This window comes from Lampris incognitus, chromosome 18, assembly GCF_029633865.1.
Source record: "Lampris incognitus isolate fLamInc1 chromosome 18, fLamInc1.hap2, whole genome shotgun sequence".
Lineage (NCBI taxonomy): Eukaryota > Metazoa > Chordata > Actinopteri > Lampriformes > Lampridae > Lampris > Lampris incognitus.
In genome coordinates, this window is record NC_079228.1 from 38,011,103 (window position 1) to 38,036,750 (window position 25,648).

At 45.0% G+C, this 25,648-nt stretch overlaps 2 protein-coding genes across 2 annotated transcripts in view; one reads left to right on the forward strand and one right to left on the reverse strand.

Moving 5' to 3' along the window:
- Nucleotides 1–6,128: 6,128 nt before the first annotated feature.
- Nucleotides 6,129–22,675, reverse strand: LOC130128448 (C-type lectin domain family 4 member E-like). The gene is made up of 6 exons (XM_056298056.1): nt 22,657–22,675; nt 22,275–22,406; nt 20,822–21,019; nt 19,620–19,825; nt 18,960–19,075; nt 6,129–9,547 (listed from the first exon to the last, which is right to left on the reverse strand). The coding sequence occupies exons 1-6, from the start codon at nt 22,673–22,675 to the stop codon at nt 9,367–9,369; spliced, it is 852 nt and encodes a 283-aa protein (XP_056154031.1). The 3' UTR covers nt 6,129–9,366.
- The window catches only part of si:ch211-264f5.6 (carcinoembryonic antigen-related cell adhesion molecule 20), a 65,537-nt gene continuing 58,916 nt past the window's right edge, over nt 19,028–25,648 (forward strand). Inside the window, exon 1 of the mRNA XM_056298204.1 lies at nt 19,028–19,098. The gene's annotated coding sequence lies outside the window, so the exon portion shown is untranslated. The remainder of the gene's footprint in view (nt 19,099–25,648) is intronic.

Below are 25,648 nucleotides of genomic sequence, written 5' to 3' on the forward strand. Positions count from 1 at the left end.
CTACTTGCTTATTTATACACAACTACTCTGTCTTTGTTCTGCTGATCTTTAGTCCTCTAATATCTAGCACCTCTCTCCAATCTTCAAGATCTCTCTCCAAGCTTTCCTTGTCCTCGTTTGCTAGCACGATGTCATCAGCAAACATCATGCTCCATGGTGGCTCTTTCTTAAGATGTTCTGTGAGACTCTCCATCAGTGTCATAAACATCACGAACAGGAAAGGGCTCAACACCGATCCTTGATGCAGTGCTACCTTCACCTTAAACTCGCTTGTTGTTCCCATTGCACATCGATCTATTGTCTTATGGTCCCTTTACATGTCCTGAATTATGCTGATGTAGTTTTTAGCCACTCCCTTCGCTCTCAGTCAGTACCACAACTCCTCTCTTGGGTCTCTTGTCATATGCCTTCTCCAAATCAATAAATGCACAGTGCAATTCTTTCTGTCCTTCGATGTATTTTTCAGCTAAGGTCCTGTGTACAAATATCGCATCTCAAGGCATGAATTCATATTGTGCTTTCCCTATAGTCACTTCTTTCCTAAGTCTCACTTCAATCACTCTCTTCTGTAATGTCATTGTATGTCCCATCAATTGTATCCCTCTGTAGTTGTTGCAACTTTGAGCATCACCTTTTTTCTTGTAAATTGGTACCACTATGCTCTTTCTCCATCTGGCATTTTCCCAGTCTGTATTATGTTGTTGAAGAGTCTAGTCAGGAACTCTATGCCAGTATTGCCAAAGTATTTCCAGACTTCTGCTGGTATATTGTCCAGTCCCATAGCTTTTCCATTTTACATTTGTTGCAACTTTCATCACCTCCTCCCTTGCAATCTTTCCCACGTCCTCTTCGTTGCTTGGTGGTTTATCTGTCCTTCTTTCTCTGTTATTCGCTTCATTCATTTGGTGACTGAAATTAATCCCGCTATCTCTGTGTAATATCCTCATCTTTTGACAATACTCTTCCGTCTACGTCCTTGATCAGTTTTACTTGTTCGGCATCCTTGCTTGCTCTGGCTCTCTGTTTGGCTATTATATATATATATATATATATATATATATATATATATATATATATATATATATATATATATATATATATATATATCCTTCTCCCCTTTCTTTGTATGTAGTCTTTTGTATAGGTCCTTGTATGCTCTTGCCCTTGCTATCACTACCGCTCTCTTAGTTTCTTTCTTAGCTTTCTTGTATTCATTCTTGTTTTGCTCATTCTCGTTTTTGTCCAGTTTCATTTTGGCCAACTTTTTCTTCTTTATGCAGTTCTGCACTACTTCTTCCCACCACCAACCTTCCTGTTCCTTCTTTTTACCCCCTTGAGAGTCTCCTAGTGCTGGCCTGCCTGCCTCCCTTAGTCCTTCTGCTGTTCTATCACAGTCTAGTGGCAATCTGTCTCCCAACAGCTCTCTTACCTTCATCCTAAAACTTTCTCTACAAAGTTCCTCTTTCAGCTTCCACCATTGAATCTTCCATGCTGCTGGTCTTAGCATTTTTCTGAGATTGCTTCTTGTCTTAATTTGGTCTCTGTTGTTTTGTTACACACTTGCTTGGTATTACTTTGCAATTTTACAGCTTCCCTCAAATGCCGCTTTCTGCATAAAATGTAGTCTATCTGCATATCTGTATAGTTCTGCCTCCACTCTTGTAGGCTGCTGTCTGATTTTGCCTCTCTTTGAAATATGTATTAACTATAGCCATAATCATTCCTTGTAGCAAAATCAAGTATTGACTCCCCACCTGCATTTCTCATTCCAAACTCGAATTTTCCCATGGCATCCTCATCACCACCATTTCCTTCTCCCACATGTCCATTCAAGTCTGCTTCAATGAAAACTCTTTAATCCCCTGGTATGCCTGACATTACATTGTCCAGTTGTCTCCAGAAATTAACCTTTTCTTCTTCATCGCAACCCACCTGTGATGCATACAAACTTATTATATTTGCCAGATGTCCATACAAATCCAACCTCATCCAAATCAGTCTATCCGATTCCCTCTTCATTTTGTTTTTCCCTCATTTTGGTTTTTACACATGCCTGCACATTGTTTTTAATGACAATAAATCAAATTGAATTGAACTGACTTTCTGTTGTAGCTCTCTGTCTAAGATTATGCCCACACCATTCCTTTTACTGTCTGTCCCATGGTAATATATTTTATAATCTCCTCCAATCTCTCTTGCCTTGCTTCCTTTCCGCTTTGTCTCCTGAACACACATCACTTGTCTTCATCTCCTGTTCATCATGCCTTCGCTTGTCCAACAGAATAATGCGTAATGTGGGTTTTTATTCATAAATTATTTTGAGTCATGCACCAAGTCACATTCCTTATATGTGTAACCTTACTGGGGAAATATTAAGCTTATCTGGACTGGACTTACTATCCTTCAACTGAATGAAGACTTCAGTTTGCTGCTGGAGACTCGCCCTGCTCGTATATCTCTTCTTTATTTGCCAGTGATCTCTGAAGGTCATCCTTTATTGGTTGATGACATCCATGGGTCACCCTTCATTGGCTGACAATGTCTGAAGGTCATCTTTTATTGGCTGATGACCTCTGAGTTTTACTCCTCATTGGCTGTTGATCTCTGAGGCTTATCCTTCAGTGGTTGCTGATCTCAGGGGGGGTCAAGGCCTGATGTTTGCAAGCAGGCTTTGATGCTGCAAGCCTATCAGGGTTTCAGGATGACTCGGGAGGAATCTGTAGGATAAGAGAGAGGCTGAGGTTTGGACTCAGGCCCTGCTCATCCTACAGAGCGGTATTTTCTCAAATTTTCCAATTTGACTAGTTCCAGAATACTCAGGGATGTTTTTCAGCACTCGAAATCAATTCGGTGAAGTTTTTGTTTTATGGTTTTTGTTTTTTGAGGTTTTTTACCCGCAACTCAACCACCATGATTATGGCTAATGCTCTGCAGTCTTGTTTCTTCAGGTATTTGCTCCTTAGTTAGAGTTTGATCCTGATACTGAATCGAAACAGATTCTGAGCACTTAGGAATCTTTGAGCTTGCTCATGTTGACAAGCTTGTCTAACAGCAGTTTTGATACCAGGCCAGTTTTTGGACTGGTCCTTACAGTTAATTTGAGATGATGAGATGTCATTTTTGTATACTTGCAACTAAAAAGGGAACCTCTTTAAAATAAAACTTTAATGAGATACTTCATGATAGAAGTGAATGTACTCAAAAATCTGCAGTGAACAGCAGAACAGTATGTAAAAGGATTTTAACCAGCTACTCTTTCTAAACCTAGTCACAGTCAGTCACCCCGTTGACCCTTAGGTTTCTCTCAGCAATCAAAATTGAAACATTTAGCCCACAAAGAAACCAATATACAATTAAATCGGCTATTTTTATTCTAATTACTTCAATTCCTGCTACCCTCCAATAAAGCTACACAATTCATTTTTTGCCACATGGTCAAATTGTTGACTGGTGTCTTACACCTAGCTTACAGCAACAACGTGTGACTACTGTCATCTAGCGGTTAGCGCTGCAATGAGGCCGAGGCAAGAAGGGATTACATAACAAGCTCCTCAAACCTATTAACTGCTCGACTCAAACCTTATGGCTAATGTCAACACAGCCCCATTTCATCAGCAGACTGGTTGACCCTGTGGTGGTTCACGTGGCTGGCTGTGTCGTCCAGCGATGGAGAATGGTCAGAGAGCGGAGGCCAGTAGATCCAACAGCTAGAAATGATTAGAAGGTCTGTTGTGATCCAGATTTAAAAGACCCGACGTGGGGCAAAGAGTAACACTCTGATTTTATTTTCCTCCTCATGGGTAAATTTAGTCCAGTGACTGCTGGGATAGGCTCCAGCATCCCCGCGACCCTGAGAGCAGTACAAGCGGTTTGGATAATGGATGGATGAAATAAAGATGATTTCATTTGATTTGAACACAACAGATGTTGCTGGTTAAACTTGTGTCTTTACTTTGAGCGTTCCACCAAGACAGTTTCCTTGTATGTGTACATTTACTTGGCTGTCAATAAACTTGATCTTCATCAGCAGTCACAGTGCAAACACAGAGTAACGTTTGGCCATTGAATATTTTTATTCCCAGCCATCGGCGTCGCCGGGTCATTTTGCCGAGTCTTAAGCCCCGAACGTTTTGAGTGTAGCCCTGAATCCATCCATCCATCCATTCATCCATCATCTGAACCGCTTATCCGGCTCTCAGGGTCACGGGGATGCTGGAGCCTATCCCAGCAGTCATTGGGCAGCAGGCGGGGAGACACCCTGGACAGGCCGCCAGGTCATCACACAGGGCCGACACACGCACACATACACACTCACACCTAGGGACAATTTAGTACGGCTGAGTCACCTGACCTACATGTCTTTGGACTGTGGGAGGAAACCCACGCAGACACGGGGAGAACATGCAAACTCCATACAGAGGACGACCTGGGACGACCCCCAAGGTTGGACTACCCCGGGGCTCAAACCCAGAACCTTCTTGTTGTGAGGCGACCGTGCTCACCACTGCTCCCCCATGCCCCCGTAGCCCCCAATACAATTTTAAATGTACGCTTATATGTGAAGCTCGACAGAAAAAACAAAAACGTGTGAATGTCCCATATTCTTCTTAACGTAACAGCCTGTCAAAATAAATACAGGTCTGTAAACTAACTCTGTGTGTGTGTGTGTGTGTGTGTGTGCATGCTGCGCATGTGTGGGAGGGTCTGATGGTCAGCGCTGAGTCACGTGACACAAAGCGGGAAGAGACGGGTAGAGGAAAAATGGCAGAGCGTGCAGGGGGGAAAAAACAACTCAGTCTTTTTGGATTTTTCCAGAAGAGAAGGAAGGGTGAGAATGGAAGGGTAAGAATTCGGCCTATGCAGTAACTTTTCAGTGATTGTTGAATTTGCCTGTTGATTGATGATGTGAATTGGATTCGGCATCTACAGTCATGATGAGGAGAAATCCTCTTCATCATGACTGCAGGTGCCGTTTAGCTAGCAGGCCATACTGGTCCGATCCCGCAGCGTACTGTTGTTGTCCTTCAGCAGGTTTTCCTCGTAAATAAATCACATTTCTATAAAACGAACTAAAACCGTAATGACTAATTCATTTTACTATAGGCACAAACAAAAGTTAACCATCATATTGATTTAAATCTAAATGAACTTCAAGTAAATAAACAATTAACTTTACGCCATTTTGTTAGGGCAGTGTTTCTCAACCCAGTCCTCAAGGACTCCCTATCCTGCAGATTTTCATTGTAACCCTGCATAGGTAGCCCCGCTTGTACTTACTCGACCAATCATCTCGCAGCACTTCATTATGCAAGGTGTGCAACATCTGACAAAATTCATTGCTGATTGGTTGAATAACTACAAACAGGTACACCTATTCAGGGTTGCAAAGAAAATATGCAGGATAGGGGGGTCCTTGAGGACTGGGTTGAGAAACACTGTGTTAGGGGGTATTGTTTAGATACTACTACAGTAAAGATCATGTGATGTAATTAGAATGCAATCCAATCCAGTTATGAATCCAGTTATGAGTTTCATTTAAGTAGATTTCGTGGTTTTGCAGAGGGCAGCACAGACCAGGTCCAGACTGAAGAGCAGCAGCTGAGTCAGAATCAGGCGTGGAAACTGGTAACAACAATTTAGTGTTACTGTGTGTGTGTGTGTGTGTGTATGTGTGTGTGTGTGTGTGTGTGTGAAAGAAAATGTAATATTCCAATAAACTAATGTTAACATAAATACATTTACCCTTTTTTCTCTAGTCTGGCACTGTAGCATGTCAGTAAATGTTGTGAAGTATTCTGCTTCGACTCAGTACTAATTACTAACAACTGCTAATATTTTTAACATCACAATTCATAATTGATCTGGAGAGTCAACAAGTTTTTTGGGTTCACATTTCAGTTTTTCAATGATTAAGACATGTACTTTGAACGTTAAATACGGTGCTAGAGTGCATAAAAAAGCATCAAAATAGAGCTTGTTGATAAAAAAAAAATCCGGGGAAGGATCCCCCTCCTGGACCCCCCTGCAGAAGTCCAGGCTAAGCCCCAAATGTCCCAAATCCTTCGACACACCCCTGCTCACCGCCATGACAGTACAAAAACCTTCCTCCAAGGCTCGGCAAGTAAGTTGAAAGTTTGAATTTTATTCCATCTTAATTATAAAAAAACATTCATAACTTCAGGATTTAGAATCCAAATGATCATGTATGTCCTTGGACTTTGCAAGGAACCTCATACAAACACAGAATGTGCAAGCTCCACACAGAAGGGCTCGTATTGACGACTGATTACTGATCAATGATTAATTGAAATCAACATGTAAAAATTCTGAAGGCAAAAATGATGGCACAAATCAAAGTGAGAGCCCAAACTGCAGTGAATTAAGTATATTTCCTCAAGCAGCATTAAAAATAGCACTTAACTGCTTTGGCAGGCAGTTTGGCCACATAAACAGTTTTCTTAAAACCTGAATGTCCTGTTTGAAATGCTTAAGTGCAAAGTGCGGAAGTAAATTTGGCATAGTGGATCTTAATTTCCTTTCCACTTAACATCATTAGCTTGCTGAATTCATTCATTACACCACTCTGTCTGACCGATGCAAATAACATCAGTGTTACCAACATCGATGCTCCATCCAAAATGGTGGCAACAACTCCCGGCCTTCATGAGAACTACGGACTCACTAGCTTCTTCAAGAGTGGCTGAAAACGTTCCTCTTCTAGGCCTCAGTTACCTTAATCCTTAAAATGGTCTACTAGCAGGATTTATAACTCAAGCAGCACTTTGCAGTTAATATGAATCATCTAATACTACCATCATCTAATACTACCATTGCCTAATACTATCATCATCTAATACTACCATCATCTAATACTATCATCATCTAATACTACCATCATCTAATACTACCATCATCTAATACCATCATCATCTAATACTACCATCGGTGTTGGCCAATACTATTGTGTCCCCGCTTTCTTTAACACCATTACTGTCAGCTATTGTGTCCTCCTGCCTGCACTTTGTTATCGAGTTATGGTGGTGACATGTCTGTGATAATGATGTGTTATTGAGGTGTGGTGGTGATATGTCTGTGATGTGTTATTGAGGTATGGTGGTGATATGTCTGTGATAATGATATGTCATTGAGTTATGGTGGTGACATGTCTGTGATAATCATGTGTTATTGAGGTGTGGTGGTGATATGTCTGTGATAATGATGTGTTATTGAGGTGTGGTGGTGATATGTCTGTGATAATGACGTGTTATTGAGGTGTGGTGGTGATACGTCTGTGATAATGACGTGTTATTGAGGTGTGGTGGTGATATGTCTGTGATAATGATGTGTTATTGAGGTGTGGTGGTGATATGTCTGTGACAATGATGTGTTATTGAGGTGTGGTGGTGATATGTCTGTGATAATGATGTGTGTCAGTATAAATCTGCTTCATATGCAGAGTCTCCTATTCACTGCCTCCTGCTGATCTGAGGTGTGTTTACAGTAAATGTACTCTTGGCTATGATATAACTACTATGTAGCGGATACACTACTACTGCTACTTCATATAGTACTACTATAATATGATTACTATATAGTACCTGTTGGTTGACGCACAAATGTATCTGCGTATTGCTGGGTCTTATAACAGCTTTGGTAAATGTGACTGCAGGGATGACACGTGCAAGGCAAAGATAACATTAAGCGCTACAATCTGATGTCATTCGGTACAAAACAAACGGGAAGAAAAACTGCCAGCGAACACAACAAAGCAGATTACTTGCACTTGGCAGCAATGCTAAAGATCGAAATGCTCAAGATGTACGGTCATGTTTGTTTCGGCGGTCGGAAGTCACGTTGCACCAGCTACTCGTTCATTAACTAATAACTTGCCCTTATATTAGAGGTTACCGTCGCCCGCTACGACATTCCTCCACCTATTTTTGCAGCCGTCTTTTCAGCACAGGTTCATTCAACTGAGGGTATGTAAAGAGAGAGCGCGGTTGGCTAAATTGGGGCCTGTCACATTGGGAATGTGCAGTACCTAAGTTGAGGAAAGTTAAGCAACATGACCCAGTATGTTCAGCCCCGCTGCATTTATTCTTCCATCTATCCATTATCCAAACCACTTATCCTGTTCGCAGGGATGCTGGAGCCTATCCCAGCAGTCACTGGGCGGCAGGCAGGGAGACACCCTGGACAGGCCGCCAGGCCATCACAGGACCGACACACACACACTTACACATTCACACCTAGGGACAATTTAGTACGGCCGATTCACCTGACCTACATGTTTTTAGACTGTGGGAGGAAACCGGAGAGACGGGGAGAACATGCAAACTCCACACAGAGGACGACCCCCAAGGTTGGACTACCCCGGGGCTCGAACCCAGGACCTTCTTGCTGTGAGGTGACCGTGCCCCCCCCCCCACACACACACATTTAAGTACGCATAAATTCTCAGCTTTTCAATTCTTAAATTTTAAATTCGCTGCATTTACCTTTTCTTTATTAGCTTAGTCATCTGTGCTTTAAGAGTACTTTAAGATTTCTGTTGTCCTTTTTTGGCATACACTTGCAGGAGTCATTTTGAAACCACTAAGTATTTTGTTTGCCGCTACACCCAAACAGAGCATTTGTTCCGCCCATGCTCTCTGGTGCACAGACGGCTGCTGGGTGATGCACTAAAACATGTCACTTCCTGTGTGACCCTTCAGATTTTTGGCAGGGATGTTGTGACACCTGTTTGTTGTTTTTCCTCTGTGTTGCTGCAGATGCGAGGGCTTGCATCCGAGGCTGATTCTCCATGCAGAGATCGGTCGGTATGGTTCCGATATGAGTCGGTGGGCTGACGGTCCCTTCGTCTCTGGGCCGTGTGGGGTTTGTATTCAAGACTCTTACAGCGAGATGACGTCGCTAACTGCTCAGCGGTTGTGCTGTCGTCTCATGATTAAAAAGTTTGGTTTTTTTTCCCGCCTGAAGTTACGATTCTCTGTGTAAAACCCTTTGAGAAACTTTTATCTAATTTGAAAAAAAAAAAAAAACATGCCTGTCAAGTAGAAGGCAAACCTTTTCCATTTTTGAAAAGGTGTTAAACTGAACAGTGATATTGAGAGCTTGGAAATATATGACTACATTTTTATTAAAAATTCAGTATTCATGCCCTTCATTTTTCCTTAAATGTAAGTTAATGTGTTGAACTTGGAGTACGCGTGCAACGTGACTTCACAAGAGAACCTCCTACAAAACATTCATAACCGGACCCGATTACACAAACAAAATGGCGTCTGTTGGCAAGTTCTGATAAAACGTTGACTGGCTGTCCTCTGCTCTTGGTTAAAACCTGACAAGAGGCCTGCTGCCTTTGCTCTAATTTGGGGTGGTGGGGATCCCAGCAGGCTCCAACTCCTTCTCACAGATGAACCTCCAGGACAGGTGACAGGGGGAGTCGTACCAGCTCTTCACCGCCACGCGCTCGTGTTTGAGAGTCTTCACTATGTAGACACAGTCTTCATCCAGGTGGTTGTTTGGCTCACCGTCCTCCCAGAAGCTGTGGAGAAGAGAAGAGAGGTAGAGAACGAAGACCAGTGAGAAAGGCATCTGCATGAACAACATACAAAGAAAAAAAAATTAAAATACACTTGGCGCTCATACGATTTGTTTCTTCAGTTCTCATGTCCCCCGGCCTTTATTTCCATGGGGAGGCCACTCCCCTCATTTTGGACATGAACGGAACGATGTGGAAAAACATCGTGATGTAATGACCGCACCATAGACAGTGGAAAGATGGCGTCGTTGTGGTGTCCCATTCACGTCCTCAAGGTGGCATACACTTGTTGCCTTCTGAGGGGGGGGGGTGGCCTCTCCATGGAAAGAAAAGGTGAGGTCTCCACCTGATATCACACCTGAGGAAGCCATTCAGATGAAAGGCAAAATGTCTTCAGAGCCTACAATAGCAGTCCAGTTATGTGGTTTAATTTTTTTCTGTATGAAATCTTAACACCTCAATGGCTGAGACGAATCTATACAGACAGGTTGAGCTGTTTATCAGACTAGAATCAGACATCTATCCTTCTACCTCTCCTCAGGAAGGTTGTGGCTTTAATCCTTCGAATGACCAGGAGTCCACTCCTACCTAAAACGACCATGGGTGGTCAAAATGATGGCCTTGGTCGTTCTAGTAACCCCTTTTTACACAAATCCTGCATATGACACGTGCTACTGAACACGGGTTCAACCTGCGTTTGACCTTTCACACCAGTCTATGGTCACGGGTAAATACCGGGATGTGCCGAGTCTGCAACTTCAGCTCCATACATGTCATTGCTAAACAGGGCGGTTGCATTTCAGTCATCAGACGTGTCCATTTCAGTGTTTTTGCTTACAGCAGAGATTCAACATGGCGGACGGGGCTGAAGTTCTGGTATTTGTTCAGACAACCCCTCGACTTGGTAGCACCTCATGAAAATGTTATGCAACAACATGCTAGCTCGTCAGAACTTTTGTATTAAGCAACGTTGACGCCACACTGGTCGATTGTGATGATGACCAATGAGGTTTCGTAATGGAAACCTGCGTAGAATAAGCCCCGTGTTCCTCCTTTCTTACCAGGCTGAGCAGTGTCAGACCTGCGTAAACCCAGCAGACACCAGCGCCAAACACGGGTTTTTTTCCACATTGTTGCTATGGTTGTTTGCTATGGCAAACAAGCGGGCTTGTGACTTCAAAAGTTGGTAGTTAGAATCCCACAACTCTGGGTCAGAAAATTTGGGTTGTAACTCATATACCAATAAAAATTACTGTCCAAGAAAAAAAAAACATCCACTCAATCAACACCAATAAAGTAACACTAGAAGAAGAACTGTGTGAAAGGAAACAACATCTGCACGATGAATGGTGGGGGGGGGGGGGAGGAAGGAAAACAAATACCCTCGCTCAGCAAGAAAACGATGTGAACGACAAGACAGGAAAAAGAAAATACGAAGTGAATCCGTGAATCAGGGAAAAAAACAGCAAAAAGTTCTTCATCAACACAAATACTTGGATAAAAACAGGAAGCTGAAGCACGTGATTCTTAGAAAATCTCTTGATTTAGGTGACGAGACAAAATCTGAAACGGGAAGAAGTAACATGGAAGCTGAGTCAAACCCAAAACAACCCAGATAGCCGTCCCACACCCGACGCTTTCATCCAGCCCACATACCACATGGCATGATGGCACTTGGGCGGTCTACTCCTGTTTACCAGATCTGGGCCAGAACCAAGCCATAGCAATGCCGCATGTGCCACATATTTGCCAAAGGTGGCCCATATTTGTTTTGTGATATTTGGGCCATATTCACCATTTACCACACGGGCCACTTCAGGGCCACATCCAGACCACATGTTGCCCAGAGCACCGCGTCTTTGCCAAAAAAGGCCCACATTTGATTTGGCATATTTGGGCCATATTTGCTGTTATACATGTGGGCCACTTCAGGCTCACATCCATTTTGTCAGGGCCAGAAGAAGACCACCAGTGCCGCTTCATTGCCTGAAGTGGCCCACATCCGGATGCTACCTGGGAAGTCCGTCTTCTCTACAGATGGACTTGTTTTGTTATCCAGCTGGAGTTTTTCACCCGTGTCCAGCTGGATCAGAGGGAGAGAGCACAACCTCCGGTCACAGATGACAAATGACCCACAAAAATCAAGCGAAATCGCTTCAGGTTTCAGAAAAGCGTTGGTTTGTGTTTTGTTCCCCTCAGACAACGTACTAGTTACACTGGGTTTAAAGTTCCTTCTTTTGTGTTTCCCTTCATTTTCTGCCGGTTATGAAATAAGATGTGGTAAACCGAATGTATGATACCTTAGTCAAACACACACACACACACACACACACACAACCACACAGCCTTTGCCCTCCACACATCTGTTTGTCATCAGAGGATTGTCTTTGACGTGACGCCCTGGGAGCAGCTGAAACCAAGTTCACACCAGTTCACACTTTTAGTGTGTGTGTGTTATTATATGTGTAAATGCATAATTTTCTTCTGTGTATACATATGAAAAAGAACTTGTGAATGACGTGTGCGGGCCTGTTTGTATGTGTGTGTGATGCTAGCAATTCTGGGCCCCTTTCCAAGATATTTCTCAGAACTCTTAACATGCCCAAACCAGCCGTTTCATCGCCTTCAGCTTGGGGCTCGCCTGAGAAATTAACCCCTTTTGTTTCCCTAACATGTGTACCAACCTTGGCCAACGTGGATAGGGAGCGATCTCAAAGTGTAAAGCAGGCCATTGGCTGTCACTCTACAGGAGGCGGGGCTAAAGAGCCAAAGGGTAAGTCCTGTTGGTGTATGAGGTAAACCCTACACAGAACACGCTCTAAAAAAACTATTCTCTTTGTGTGTGAGAGAGGGGGGGGGGGAGGGAAAGGCAGCGAAACTGAGAGTTGAGTGTGAGGAAGGAATATAAAGTGAAGATGCATGCATTTTTATGATAGATATAACAGAGAAAGAGAGAACAACAAATTTAGAGTCAGCTAGTTTAGTTAATATGATTAGTCAGGGAATTTCTCATAGTGTAGCTTATCAGACTGACAGCTTGGTCTATAACATTGAGACCGTCTCCCTACCCAGCTGTATTGCTCCCAAGCTCTCCTCTCCTAAATGTGTGAATCACAATAATCTAATAATCATTCCGACCACTGGTGGTGGTGAAATGTGCAATGAAGTACCTAATAATCTACAGAACCAAACATCTACTGTTATCAAAAGTGTGACCACATATCGTCCGAAGCGTTGTTTGTCAAAATTGTCAACTAGCACAAGGTGTCTAATTCCAATGAACATTTAATCTAATTGGTAGCTCTAAAATTCTGCCTACTACTGATCACTTCAACACGATGCTTAAATTTGGTTTCATAAATATCACATCATTGTCTACCAAAGCCTTACTAATAAATGATCTGATTCTTGAACATAGTTTTGATATGATTGGGTTATGTGAAAATATGGCTGAGACCAAATGTTTCAGCCCTATTCAGCTTCCCCACCTGACTACACTTATGCCCGTGTAGCTCGGGCAAATAAACAAGGTGGGGGTTGTTGCCTTCATATGTAAGTCTGTATTCAATTTTACTTATAAACTTGAATCTAAATTCGAGTCTTTTTGGGCTTTTATTCTAAGTCCATCTCCCTCAGCCATGAATAGAATCTGCTCAGTCCAGATTGTGATACGCTATCGACCTCCTGGGTCTTACTATTTCTTGGAAGAATTTGGAGAATTTGTCTCATGTCTTGTTACTCTTTCTGACGAAATTCTAATTCTTGGTGATTTCAATATTCATCTGAATAAGGCTGCTGATCCCCTAAGTAAAGCCTTTCTGGCACTAGTTGACACTTTTTGGTTTGCTCAGTTTGTTCAAGAGTCGACTCATTGCAGTGGTAACATCCTTGATTTTGTTTTATCTAAAGGGATAGCTGTTTCTGATCTGAATGTCTTGCCAACCACATCTGCTGTGTCAGAACATTTTCTAATTAAATTTGAAGCATTATCGGCCTGTCCTGTTAATGTCGGTACATTTAATTGCCACATGCCACATTGGTCCCTCAACTGTAGCTGCATTTGGCCAGCAGCTGCCTGAAGACTTTGGCTCCGTTCACTGTAGTGACTGACTGATGAAAATCTCACTCGTGACTTTCAAGTAAATGTGGCCCTCTCTAGTCTCCTCGATTCAGTTGCACTTCTCAATAGGTAACTAAAATGGCCTACATCCTGGTCCTACATTGTGCTGTTAAGCGGGCCTGCAGGAGACTGGAATGTAAATGGCGAAAATCAAAATTGGAAGTTTTTTACCTATCTTGGCATGAGTGTTTATTGAAATACAAGCGTGCTTTAGCTGCTGTGAAAGCAGTGTGCCTCTCTCACTTAATCAATATTAATAAACATAATCCCAGATCTCTCTTTGACACTGTAGCTAAATTTACTAAAAAGCAGCCGTCTATTAGTTGCTCACCATTCACGGCCTACGGGTTTCTAGTCTTTTTCCGCAATAAGGTTGAGGAGATCATAAGCAAAATTAATTCTTCAATTCCAGCTACTCCTGCAGAGCCTGTCTTACCAAATTCATATCTATACAGTGAGTCACTGATGGTCTGTTATTACAGCTTTTGAGACTATACTCTTGATACTTTGACTAAGCTCGTGTCAGCTTCTAAACCAACTACTTGCCTACTTGACCCTTGGACCAGCAAAACTTTTTAAGGACCTCTGGCCTTTTCTTGGACCTACAATGCAAGACATTGCTAATTTATCACTTAGTACTGGCACTGTTCCCAGCAGTTTTAAGACACTTGTGGTCAAACCTCTAAAGAAACTGCATCTCGATCAAGGGTCTCTTAATAACTATTGACCAGTCTCTAATCTTCCATACCTTTCTAAAGTACTAGAGAGAGTTGTGTTTCAACAACTTTCTACCCATATAGAAGGAAACTATATGAACCTGTTCAATTGGCTTTCAGGGCCTGTCACTCCACTGAAACTGCTCTGATCAGAGTTGTGAACTATCTTCTACTAGCTATAGACTCTGATTCCACTTCTGTGCTTCTACTACTGGACCTCAGTGCAGCCTTTGACACCACTGATCACTGTATACTATTAGACAAAATAAATTGTAATTTTGGTGCCTCTGGCTTAGCTCTCTCTTGAAGTCCTACTTATTTGGAAGAACAAATGGTGTCTGCTATGGTAACATTACATCAGAATTCTCTGATATTAAATATAGCATACCCCAGGGCTCAATTCTTGGCCCTCTACTTTTCTCTCTTTATATTTCACCTCTTGGCCAAATGATACACAGTCATGGAATAAATTTCCATTGCTATGCTGATGATACTCAGCTGTATGTGCCTGTGAGCTGAGGATCATACTCAAATGACTAATTTAGAAGGCTGCTTGGTTGCTGTGAAAAATTGGATGTCACTAAATTTCACTGGCCCTGCTAGACACAGACACCAATTTGATCAAGTAGCAATATCAACAACTCTGTGATTTCACAAAGTGTGGCAGCCAAAAATCTTGGTGTTACGTTTGACCCCAGCCTTTTCTTTGATAAGCACATTCAAGAAATCATGAAGACTGCCTTTTTTCACTTACATAACATAGCTAAAATGAGGTCTTTCCCGTCTATTGCTGACACAGAGACTCTAATACATGCATTTGTGTCATCCAGACGTGATTACTATAATGTTCCGTTTTCAAGTCGCCACATGCTAGTATTAAAAGTCTTCAGATGGTTCAAAATGCTACAGCTAGAATCCTTACTAAAACTAGAAAATTTAACCATATTACACGAATTCTTGCCTCCCTTCATTGGCTTCCAAGTTCAAATCCCTTCAAGGTGCTTCTGCTGACTTATAAAATCCTAAATGGGCTTGCCCCATCTTACCTGTCTGATCTCATTAAACCGTACATCCATCTCAAGTCCTTTGCTCTCAAAATACAGGGCTCCTGTGTGTACCCAAAGTTAAAAAGAATTCAGTTGGTGGCTGGGCCTTTTCCTGCCAGGCTCCGTTCTTGTGGAATAACCTGCCTGCTGCTGTCAGACAATCTGAGTCTGTTGAGTCCTTGAAATCCAAACTTAAAACTCGTCTTTTTGCCTTAACCTACGATTAATTGCTTTTAAATTGAGTACTTCACACGGTTTCTGTCTCAATAAATTTACCAAGCACCGTTCTACCGACAAGATAATAGAGTATAGATTATTGACTATTGCAAACTGTTTTCTTCTCTCGCATGTCTTTTCGCTCTCTCTGAATGATGTTTTCTCCTTTCTCTCCTTCTGTGTGTGTGAATGGTGTGATGTGAGTCTCCCCTGTGTGCACATGTAGTCTGTCCTCCTCCCAGGTCTCCATGTCGACATTGGTTGCCACCTGGGCACTGCTCATCACACACACACACACACACACACACACACACACACACACACACACACACACACACACACACACACACACATATATATATATATATATATATATATCTTAAAAATCCATATAATCTCTTTATTGTGTTTCAATGTTATATCCTTCTCTCACTTCGATGCGTGACTGATGTTTTTTTCTTGTCTTTTCTCCTGCATATGTGAATGGTGTGATGCGAGTCTCTCTTGTATTCATGTGTAGTCTTTCCTAATGTCAGGTCTACATAGTGACGGTGGTCGCATGGCTGTCAGCTCCTAGGCTGTTCCGGTAGCATCTGGACACTGCTTGGCATCCTCAGCATCTTTTATAATTCCATTATAATTCTGTTATCCTATTTCAATACAGTATTCTGCTTGTTGTTTGAATTGGCCTGTGTGAGTGTCCGCTCTGATTTATGGCACAAAAGGTGTGTTACATCATATCCTCTGGATATGTGAAAACAACTGCTTATGTAATGCTGTTTTCAAAGCACTCATATCCTACAGTTCCTCCGTTTTTTTTTTAGTTCTCAGAAATAAAAATGGCCATCTGCTAATAATTCTGAGTGACTTCCTCCTGGAGGACTTGGAGCTAGAAAGCATGATCATCAAGCAAAGAGGAACTCTGTTTTTCATAGTAACACCCCTGATTAGATTTGTCTAGGGCCAAAAACATTTCTTTGAAATAGTTCTGATGACAGAAAAACATTTGGGGTGACCCTAGCCCTAATCCTGACCATGAATCTAATTAGATAAATGATATGACAACCCAGGGACAATTATTGTCAATTGCTGATTTGAGAACACCGCTCACTTGCAGAAATCAGAGGAAGCAGGTAAAAATAGTTCCACTGGGGAGGGTTGGGTACTGGAAGTCAGTACTGCTGTGGCGCAAGCTCCCCTGTAACGGATACCTACCAGACTGAAACGCAACACTGATTACAGTGCCAAATTACAAAACCTGAGCTGCCGACTGCCTACGCAGTGTTTCCCAACCGTTCTCTGCTGCAGTGGAGCGGAAGTTACAGGCAGCAGAAGCACCACTCGATCATCGTTCACCTTTGACCCCGTAGCGCGCCATCACTTCGCGCTCACTCGCTCTGTCTCTAGTATACAACAGCAGGTGCCGCTAAGCTAGCCAATGTGCTAAACTTGGCCAAAATGCCCAAAGCAAAAACGGACGAAAGTGTGGTTGTATTTTACCCACAACCGTTCTAATAATGGGAGGTGAAATGAAAGATTTAGATTTATTTGATTTTTTTTTGTATTATAAGTATAACGAGACAATCCTGTGGAAATTGTGTGCCTGCTGTTTAGTGCGCATCCGGGATAAACAGCTGCCCTCATAGCCCAAAATGTACAAGCCGTACTGGCAATTTTTTTCATATTGAGCATTGTAGAACCTGATAATGTAATAAATCCCCGATAATGTAATAACCCCAATAATGTAATAAAAAATCTGCTCTTGAGTCCATTGAAAATGCAATAAAACCTGATAATGTAATAACTTCCTGATAATGTAATAAAGTGCGTTTGCATGTCCAACTTTGACCTGTTGGTGGCGCTAGAGCTCTGGAGCTAGAGTTGCCAACACAGTATCACCACTTGAACCCATTAATAGGTGGTCTGCTGTTAAATTATTACAATATTGGGGAATTACATTATCAGGACCTGCAAAATGAAGGCTAACCTGATCATGTAATAACCTCCTGTTAATGCAATACTTTATTACATTATCGGGGAAGTGCACTTTATTACGTTATCAGGAAGTTATTACATTATCAGGGTTTATTGCATTTTCAATGGCCTCAAGTGCATTTTTTATTACATTATCAGGGTTATTACATTATCGGGGATTTATTACATTATCAGGTTCTACAAGCATCACAAGGCGTCAGTGAAGACGCTGGCGTATTATAGGTGTACCTAATATTTACGGTATAGGGGCTGTCGCAGTTTAAAAACGGTCTTCAGCTGATTTTGACAAGAACTTCCGAGCCCAGTTTAGCATGGCAGTCCATGAGAGGTTTGGTCAGCACTCCCTTGGAGATGATTTATTAAAAAACTGTGAGTCATGTCACGGTAAGAGACAGACTGAGTGAGAGGACAAACTTCTCTACGTTTTGATATAGAAATTGTCCCTGACGGTTGGAAATTGCTGGAATTAAAAGAGGTTTTTTTTAATCAATCAATCAGTCAAGCTGCATTTTATATAGAAAAGCGCTCAACTTGATTGATTGATTGATTGATTGATTGATTGATTGATTGATTGATTAAAAAAGGGTTTGGGAAAATTTTCAGGGCTGGCAGTAAGAGCGTGGGCCACGTGACGCACTCTAGCTCTGAACACCACCCAATACACACCCATTATAAACTCTGAAACAGCCTAAAAAAGCATAAAACTTAAACTGCGATTTCGCAAAAACCGTACTAGATATCAAAATATCAGTTTAGATCAACAAGGTCTGAAGTATTGTGACTCCCCCCCCCCCCCGTTTAAAGTTTCAACCATGTCTCTATGTTAAACTAGGACCAAGTAATGTGGCTCTGAAGAGGGCTGGGCTGGATCATTTTCACAGCGACTCCCCGTTGTTGTCCTATGGGGACATTTGTTTTCTCATTTCATTACCATTTTGCCTTTGCAATAAAGAGAGACACTGTTTACGTATGTCTTCATTTTAACTCTAGAACGACCGGGATTTCACTCCTACCTAAAACGACCATGGGCGGTCAAAACGACCGCCGGTTTTTAAACTCTATATTCGGTCAAGACATATACCCAATTGAGATATGAATGGCTTGCATATATTTGTATGTCTGTTAGGAAACAACTGACACCGAAATTAGCATTTTAACAACTTTAAAGAAGGTATCAGTTCAGACACCATTTAGGCACCAGTACCGTCTTAAAAGTACCATTTAACGCCGATGTCTGAAGGAATGTAACCGATACCCATTCCTACCACTGGGACAGGTCTGCTGGTGTGAGGGGAGGGCCTTTGTTAAAGGCAGGTACCTACCTGCTCACCAGCCTGGTGCCATCCACCCACTTCCATTCATCCTCCGTGTGCCCATCAGTTACCCCAATCCAGAAGCCGTTCCAGTGTTCGCGTGGCAGAAGATCCCACAGGAAGGTCTGAGAAAAGACACACGTGTAAGGTATCGACTTAAATATTCTGTTTTTCAGAAGTTCCAGTCTTACAAGTGTATGACATCTGGCATCTGAACCATGAAAACCTCTTGTATCAGTTGCTGAAGTTGTGTATGAACCACCCCCAACCCCAATTTAACCGGCACAGTGGTCCACCGATCAGAGCTCGGCGTGCATCGCCACCTCCTCGCTAAGAGTAACAGAGAGGAGCTTTGACATAGGTTGGACAATACCAGATGAGTAGAAAGGCATCGCTAAAAGAGTGAAAAGGTGCAAGCATCCTCAGCCAACTCAGTGTGGCGTTGATGTGACATGACGTCATAACAGCATCACTGTCTCATCTAAAAGTTTACTGGGGCGTCGCAGCATCATCTAACGAAGGAGGCGGGACTTGGAGACATTTTGCAGTCGGTCATTTGGATTAGACGGGTATAGGCAATTAACGAAGAAAGCGTGACTAAGTGGTTTGGATCTTTCTCCCGATCCCCTCCGGCCCATCGTCCGCGCATCCTCTCCCTTCTCTGCTCACCTGCTCCTCGACGGTGGTGACAATGGCGAGGTGCGCTCCCTCTCCCTGGCAGAATGACTGGCTCAGATCCCAGTCGTCGCTGTCGTCAGAGATGTAGTAGCAGCTGCTGTTGAAGAGGTGCCAGTCCTGGGGGCAGACAGTAGGGGACGCCACTGAGCCTGCGGGAACGTCCTGCACCTTTTTCACTATCCTGGGGACCAGAGGCGCTGTTGTCAAGATGGAGGGAGAGAGAGAGCGAGAGAATGAAAATCTTGGACACTGCTGTTAAAATCATTAACGTCATTCTTTCTACAACAGGCTTAAGTTTATCGCTTTAATAAACCCATCAGTACACACACGGGCCAGACCCAGAGGGTACCGGGTTCGACCAGCACCTCCCGCAGCGGAGCTGTAGTTCATCCTCCAAGAGTGGCTGGTGAAATATCATTGCTGTGACTGAGTCCAACAACCAACAGCTATGGGGAGAAATAAATGGACGCTACTGAATTGTCGTTTTGCACCTTCTCGTCCCATCTCGCGGTATTTCACAGGGAGATGAGCTGAGTGGAATAGAGGCCAAGCATTGCATTGTGGTCTTACGCCCCCCTCCCCCCCTCCTTTTCTCCCTAAATGTATCCGGCCAATTACCCCGCTCTCCCGAGCCGTCCCGGTCTCTGCTCCACCTCTTCTGCCGATCCGGGGAGGGCTGCAGACTACCACATGCCTCCTCCCATACATGTGGAGTCACCAGCCGCTTCTTTTCACCTGACAGTGAGGAGTTTCACCAGGGGGACGTAGCACGTGGGAGGATCACGCTAATCCTCCCGGCCCCCCCCCCCGAACAGGTGCCCCAACCGTCCAGAGGAGGCGCTAGTGCAGCGACCAGAACACATACCCACATCCGGCTTCCCACCCGCAGACACGGCCAATTGTGTCTGTTGGGACGCCCGACCACGCCGGAGGTAGCAAATAATGGATTCGAACCAGCGATCCCCGTGTTGGTGGGCAACGGAATAGACTGCTATGCCACCCGGACCCCCCACACTGTGGTGTTTTTAGCACAAAGCCGTGTACATGGGTTTAACACCACATTTTCAGTTGCATTGTGAGGCAGTGAATAGTGAGTAAACGTTGCAGCTTGTTAAGCATACGGGTGGAGCAAATACACAGATTGGACTTTTACGTTCCGGACGTGGTTTCTACACATGTGCACAGACTAGTACCGTTAGTGGGTGATGGATGAGCAGGGCGTTTGATCAGCAGCTGGTCTAGCTTCTCCTGCAGCTCGGACTGCTTCCTGTGCAGCTCCGTCTTCTCCTGTTGCATCTGGGCCAAGGTGGCCAGCAGAGCCGTGACGTTGACCTCCTGCGTCTGCTTCTGGATCTGGGGCTCCTCCGCCGCTCCCTGGGTTACTTTCTTATCTGGGGGAGTGCACGGGATTTGATTATTTGGTCGATGGGTTGTTTGATTGATTAGCGGTCTCTTTTTAGCACAGACGCAGGGAAACCCTGCCTCCTACAGAACAAAAACAAAAATGGTTCAAGTTAAGAAAAAAAAACAACAAGAGAGGCGAGAGGAGCGCGATGGAGAAGAAAGGAAAGGAGGGAGGGGAGAGGTGAAGGGGGGAGATGGAGGAACACAGAAGGGAGGACAGGAAGATGACTGACGTCAACCAGACACACGTCGCAATCAGGGATCCCACGCCACCCCGGATGTTGCGTAAGAAGCAGCGTGAACGTCATCTCGCCTATGAGTCGCATGTCTCTTGTCACGCGCACATGCCCGGAAACGCCAGCGCAACACGTCCGTTGCGTGGCGAGTCCGTCAGAACTGACACAACACTACTGATCCTGTTTGGTTCCGACGCCGAGCTCACCGCAACTTGAAAAACTTTGGGGACATTTTCAAAATACCTTTAAAACATAAAGCATATCTGGCAACCCAGCTCACTTCACCACAGTAGAAGCCGTTAGATTACACCACAACCCATCCGCAGTCACGTCCGATAGCGGCGGGAACAGAACAGAGAGCCAAACATAAAAATACAGCTGAAACGGACAAAAATACGGAGAATTCAGCGGAGTGAGCGGATTCGGATACAGAACCAGACCCATACGACATGTTGGCCTGCTGCCCAGATAGCACAATTGCTGTGGCCCGGATCCGTCCTGCACCCAACTTTCATCTTTCTTTCAACCGGCCCACATACCGCGTGGAGTGATGGCACTTGGGCGGTCCGCTCCTGTTTGCCAGATCTGGGCCAGAACCAAGCCACAGCAATGCCGCCTGTGCCACATATTTGCCAAAGGTGGCCCATATTTGGTTTGTGATATTTGGGCCATATTCACCATTTACCACACGGGCCGGTTCAGGCTCACATCCAGATTACATGTTGCCCAGAGCACCGCATCTTTGCCAAAAAAGGCCCACATGTGATTTGGCATATCTGGGCCATATTTGCTCTTATACATGTGGGCCACATCAGGCTCACATCCATTTTGTCAGGGCCAGAAGAAGGCCACCAGTGCCGCATCATTGCCTGAGGTGGCCCACATCCGGGTGCTATCTGGGTGGTCAGTCCCTGAACCGTCTGACAGGAAGTGTACCGTGGACGTTGGGTGTGTGTTGCGCCCCCTTGAGGCTGGAGACCTGTCAGTCATTCAGTGCAGTACTTACTGTGAGCGGCTACGGCTATGATGCAGATGAACAGCACAGCAGAAAGTACAGCCAGGAAGACGGTGGCTAGTTTGTAGGGGCCGGGGCCGCTTGGCCGGGGGGCCACTCTGACTGTATAGTGATGTGCTGATGCTGAGAGAGAGGGGGGGGGGGGGAGAGAGAGAGAGAGAGAGAGAGAGAGAGGTAAACATCTGAGTTGACCACAGTTGAGATCATCTTACATGGTTTGGTGCAGTAATTCCTACTAGTATGGCTGCCATGATCCATCATCTCTCTCTGAGGGTTAATTGTCCTACAGTTCTTCTTCGGGAGGGACTCGTCTCCACTTCTTTTGTTGACATAAATTTCTCGCTCTTTCTTTTAAGAAGCTATTATGACTCACCAGAGAGAATCATTTCCATTTCAACCCTCACATGTGCCACTATGTGGGGACGTGCTCGTGTACGAGGGACTTGTGTGACTCATATAATCGAGGCTTGTCTCGACAAGACCTGTCTTCTGACATGAGAAAATTGTACATTCAAACACGGTGCAATTATCCAACAAAGAAGAGAGAGTGTGTGAAAACTAAGAAGCCCTGCGGTGGCGAGGCAGCGGGTTTGTCTGTGAGGGGCTTGACTCGGTGGGCAGCTCATCATGAAGACACGAGGACGTGATCGGAGGGTTTCAGGGTGGAAAACAAACACCGTCAAAGAAGATGAAAGACAGGCACGTGAAAGAGAAAGGGTGGTTGGTGGTCTGCATCGTTGGGCGGCGTGCCGAAACCTCTGCTAACAGCGTCGCAAAGGCCCGCATACGGGAAGCGAGCCGATATTTCACTCATCTCTGACGTCACAGTGAGAAGAAAAACACGTTCCTACCAAGTTATTGGAGCTTGGTACTTCACGTTTCTCTCTTTACTCTGTCTAGTTGTTCGTCTTTCATTAGTCCTGCTTAAACCGAATTTACTCCCGGGGATAAAGAAGATATGGAGGCGAATTCGGGGGCAGCCGGGATGTGAACCGGGGTCTTCCGCACCATGGGCGACTACGTTAACCAGTCAACTAAAGCAGGGGTGTCGAACTCCAGGCCTCAAGGGCCGCAGTGTCTGCAGGTATTTGTTGCAACCGTGCACTACACCACCCGATTAAACTAGTTCCTTTCCCTCCTTGATCCAGGAGGTGAGCTAATTAGTTAAATCAGGTGGTGTAGTGCACGGTTGCAACAAATACCTGCAGACACTGCGGCCCTCGAGGCCTGGAGTTTGACACTCCTGAACTAAAGGGTCCAACCCATTGGCCAAGGGCTAGCGAGTCTATTCAGAGTCTATTCATCTGTGGTCATTACACTACTATGACCTGACCTGACCTGACCTCATCTGAACGGAACTGACCTGAACTGAAGTGAACCGATCTAAACTGAACTGACCTGACCTGACATGACCTGAACTGAACTGACCTGACATGACCTGAACTGAACTGAATTGACCTGAACTGAAGTGAACTTGCGTGACCTGAACTGAGCTGAACTGAACTAATCTGAAGTGAACTGAACACAGCACAGAGGATGAACTGGGAGATATCGGTTGGAGCCGGGGGTTTTAAATAAAGGTAAATAAAGTAAAGGTTGGTTTCTCGAGATATCTAAGTTACTGTAACAGTGTAACGACCACAAATGACTGGACTCGCTAGCCTTTGACTAATGGGTCAGACCCTTTAGTTGACTGGTTAGCACAGTCGCCCGTGGTGCGGGAAACCCAGGTTCGATTCCCGGCTGCCCCCTGAATTCTCGCTATTGGTGGCAGCGGTGGGGTGCATATACGCTCAGAGTCGTGAGGGGGAGCTGGTATACAGAGGCGGTCTACACACCCGCGGTCTTCACACTGCTACGTAGGCTGTACTAACGGATCGAGTAGTTGTCCCGGGAGAAGGTCGGACGTTTAACCTAAACGTTCTCCGGGTTCGAGAGCGAGCCAGGTAGCTGAGCTGAATGGCGTCTGGCTGCTTGCTCGTCTCTTCAGCATTAACACACGCGTTGCCCATCACCTGAGGACCAGGGGGGCGCTGAGGGGCCGTCAGCTCTTGTCCAATGACACTGTTGCAGAACACACGATGGTCTTCTCAGGATCTTATTATCGGACGAGTTCTCTTTAATCTTCTACACTAATATTCCCCTATGGGCATTAATATTGTAGCGAATTCGGGGGACAAGGCAACCACGGGAACTGCCGCGGCCGGGACACGAACCCGTATCGCCCGCACCGCAGGAGACATCGCTAACCGCTAGACTAAAGGGTCAGACTCGCCAGCCAGCGACCAGCGTGTCTTATTATCCATGCACGTTACACTACCCCCCTCCTTCGGGAAGCGCGTCCCCGCGCTTAAGCATATCAGCTCCTTCACGCCTCAGGGCGCCTACGTTTCCGATGGCCTTACGGTCGCTCCATCCCACTTCTGACACCAATGTAGCGAATTCGGGGGGACAACGCAACTACGGGAACTGCCGCGGCCGGGAAGCGAACCCGTATCGCCCGCACCGCAGGAGGCATCGCTAACCACTAGACTGAAGGGTCAGACCTCGCGAACCAGCGGCCGGCGTGTCTTCTTATCCATGCACGTTTCAGTATTGTAGTGAATTCGGGGGGACAACGCAACCACGGGAACTGCCGCGGCCGGGACGCTAACCCGTATCGCCCGCACCGCAGGAGGCATCGCTAACCGCTAGACTAAAGGGTCAGACTCGCCAGCCAGCGGCCAGCGTGTCATCTTATCCATGCACGTTACAGCATTGTAGCGAATTCGGGGGACAACGCAACCACGGGAACTGCCGCGGCCGGAACGCGAACCCGTATCGCCCGCACCGCAGGAGGCATCGCTAACCACTAGACTGAAGGGTCAGACCTCGCGAACCAGCGGCCGGCGTGTCTTCTTATCCATGCACGTTACAGCATTGTAGCGAATTCGGGGGGACAACGCAACCACGGGAACTGCCGCGGCCGGGACGCGAACCCGTATCGCCCGCACCGCAGAAGGCATCGCTAACCGCTAGACTAAAGGGTCAGACTTCGCGAACCAGCGGCCGGCGTGTCTTCTTATCCATGCACGTTACAGCATGTTTTACTCTATTCTTGATTCTGGACACATTCCTTGTTCACTTCACTAAAACAGTGGAATAAGTCCAGAACACCGTCTCACTTTGCTGTAATGCAGCCCTTTAAGACCAGGGAATGATGACATTGAAGTTGTATCACCAGATTGCCACAACCACGACCCCACAACACGGGTCCCGTCTCACGCCGCCCTGGGCAGAACATGTCGGTGTTTTTCCTACTTGGCGCAGCAGGGCTGCAGCTGTTAAACTAGATGCAACTGGCCGTTGTTCTGATGTTTGTCTCT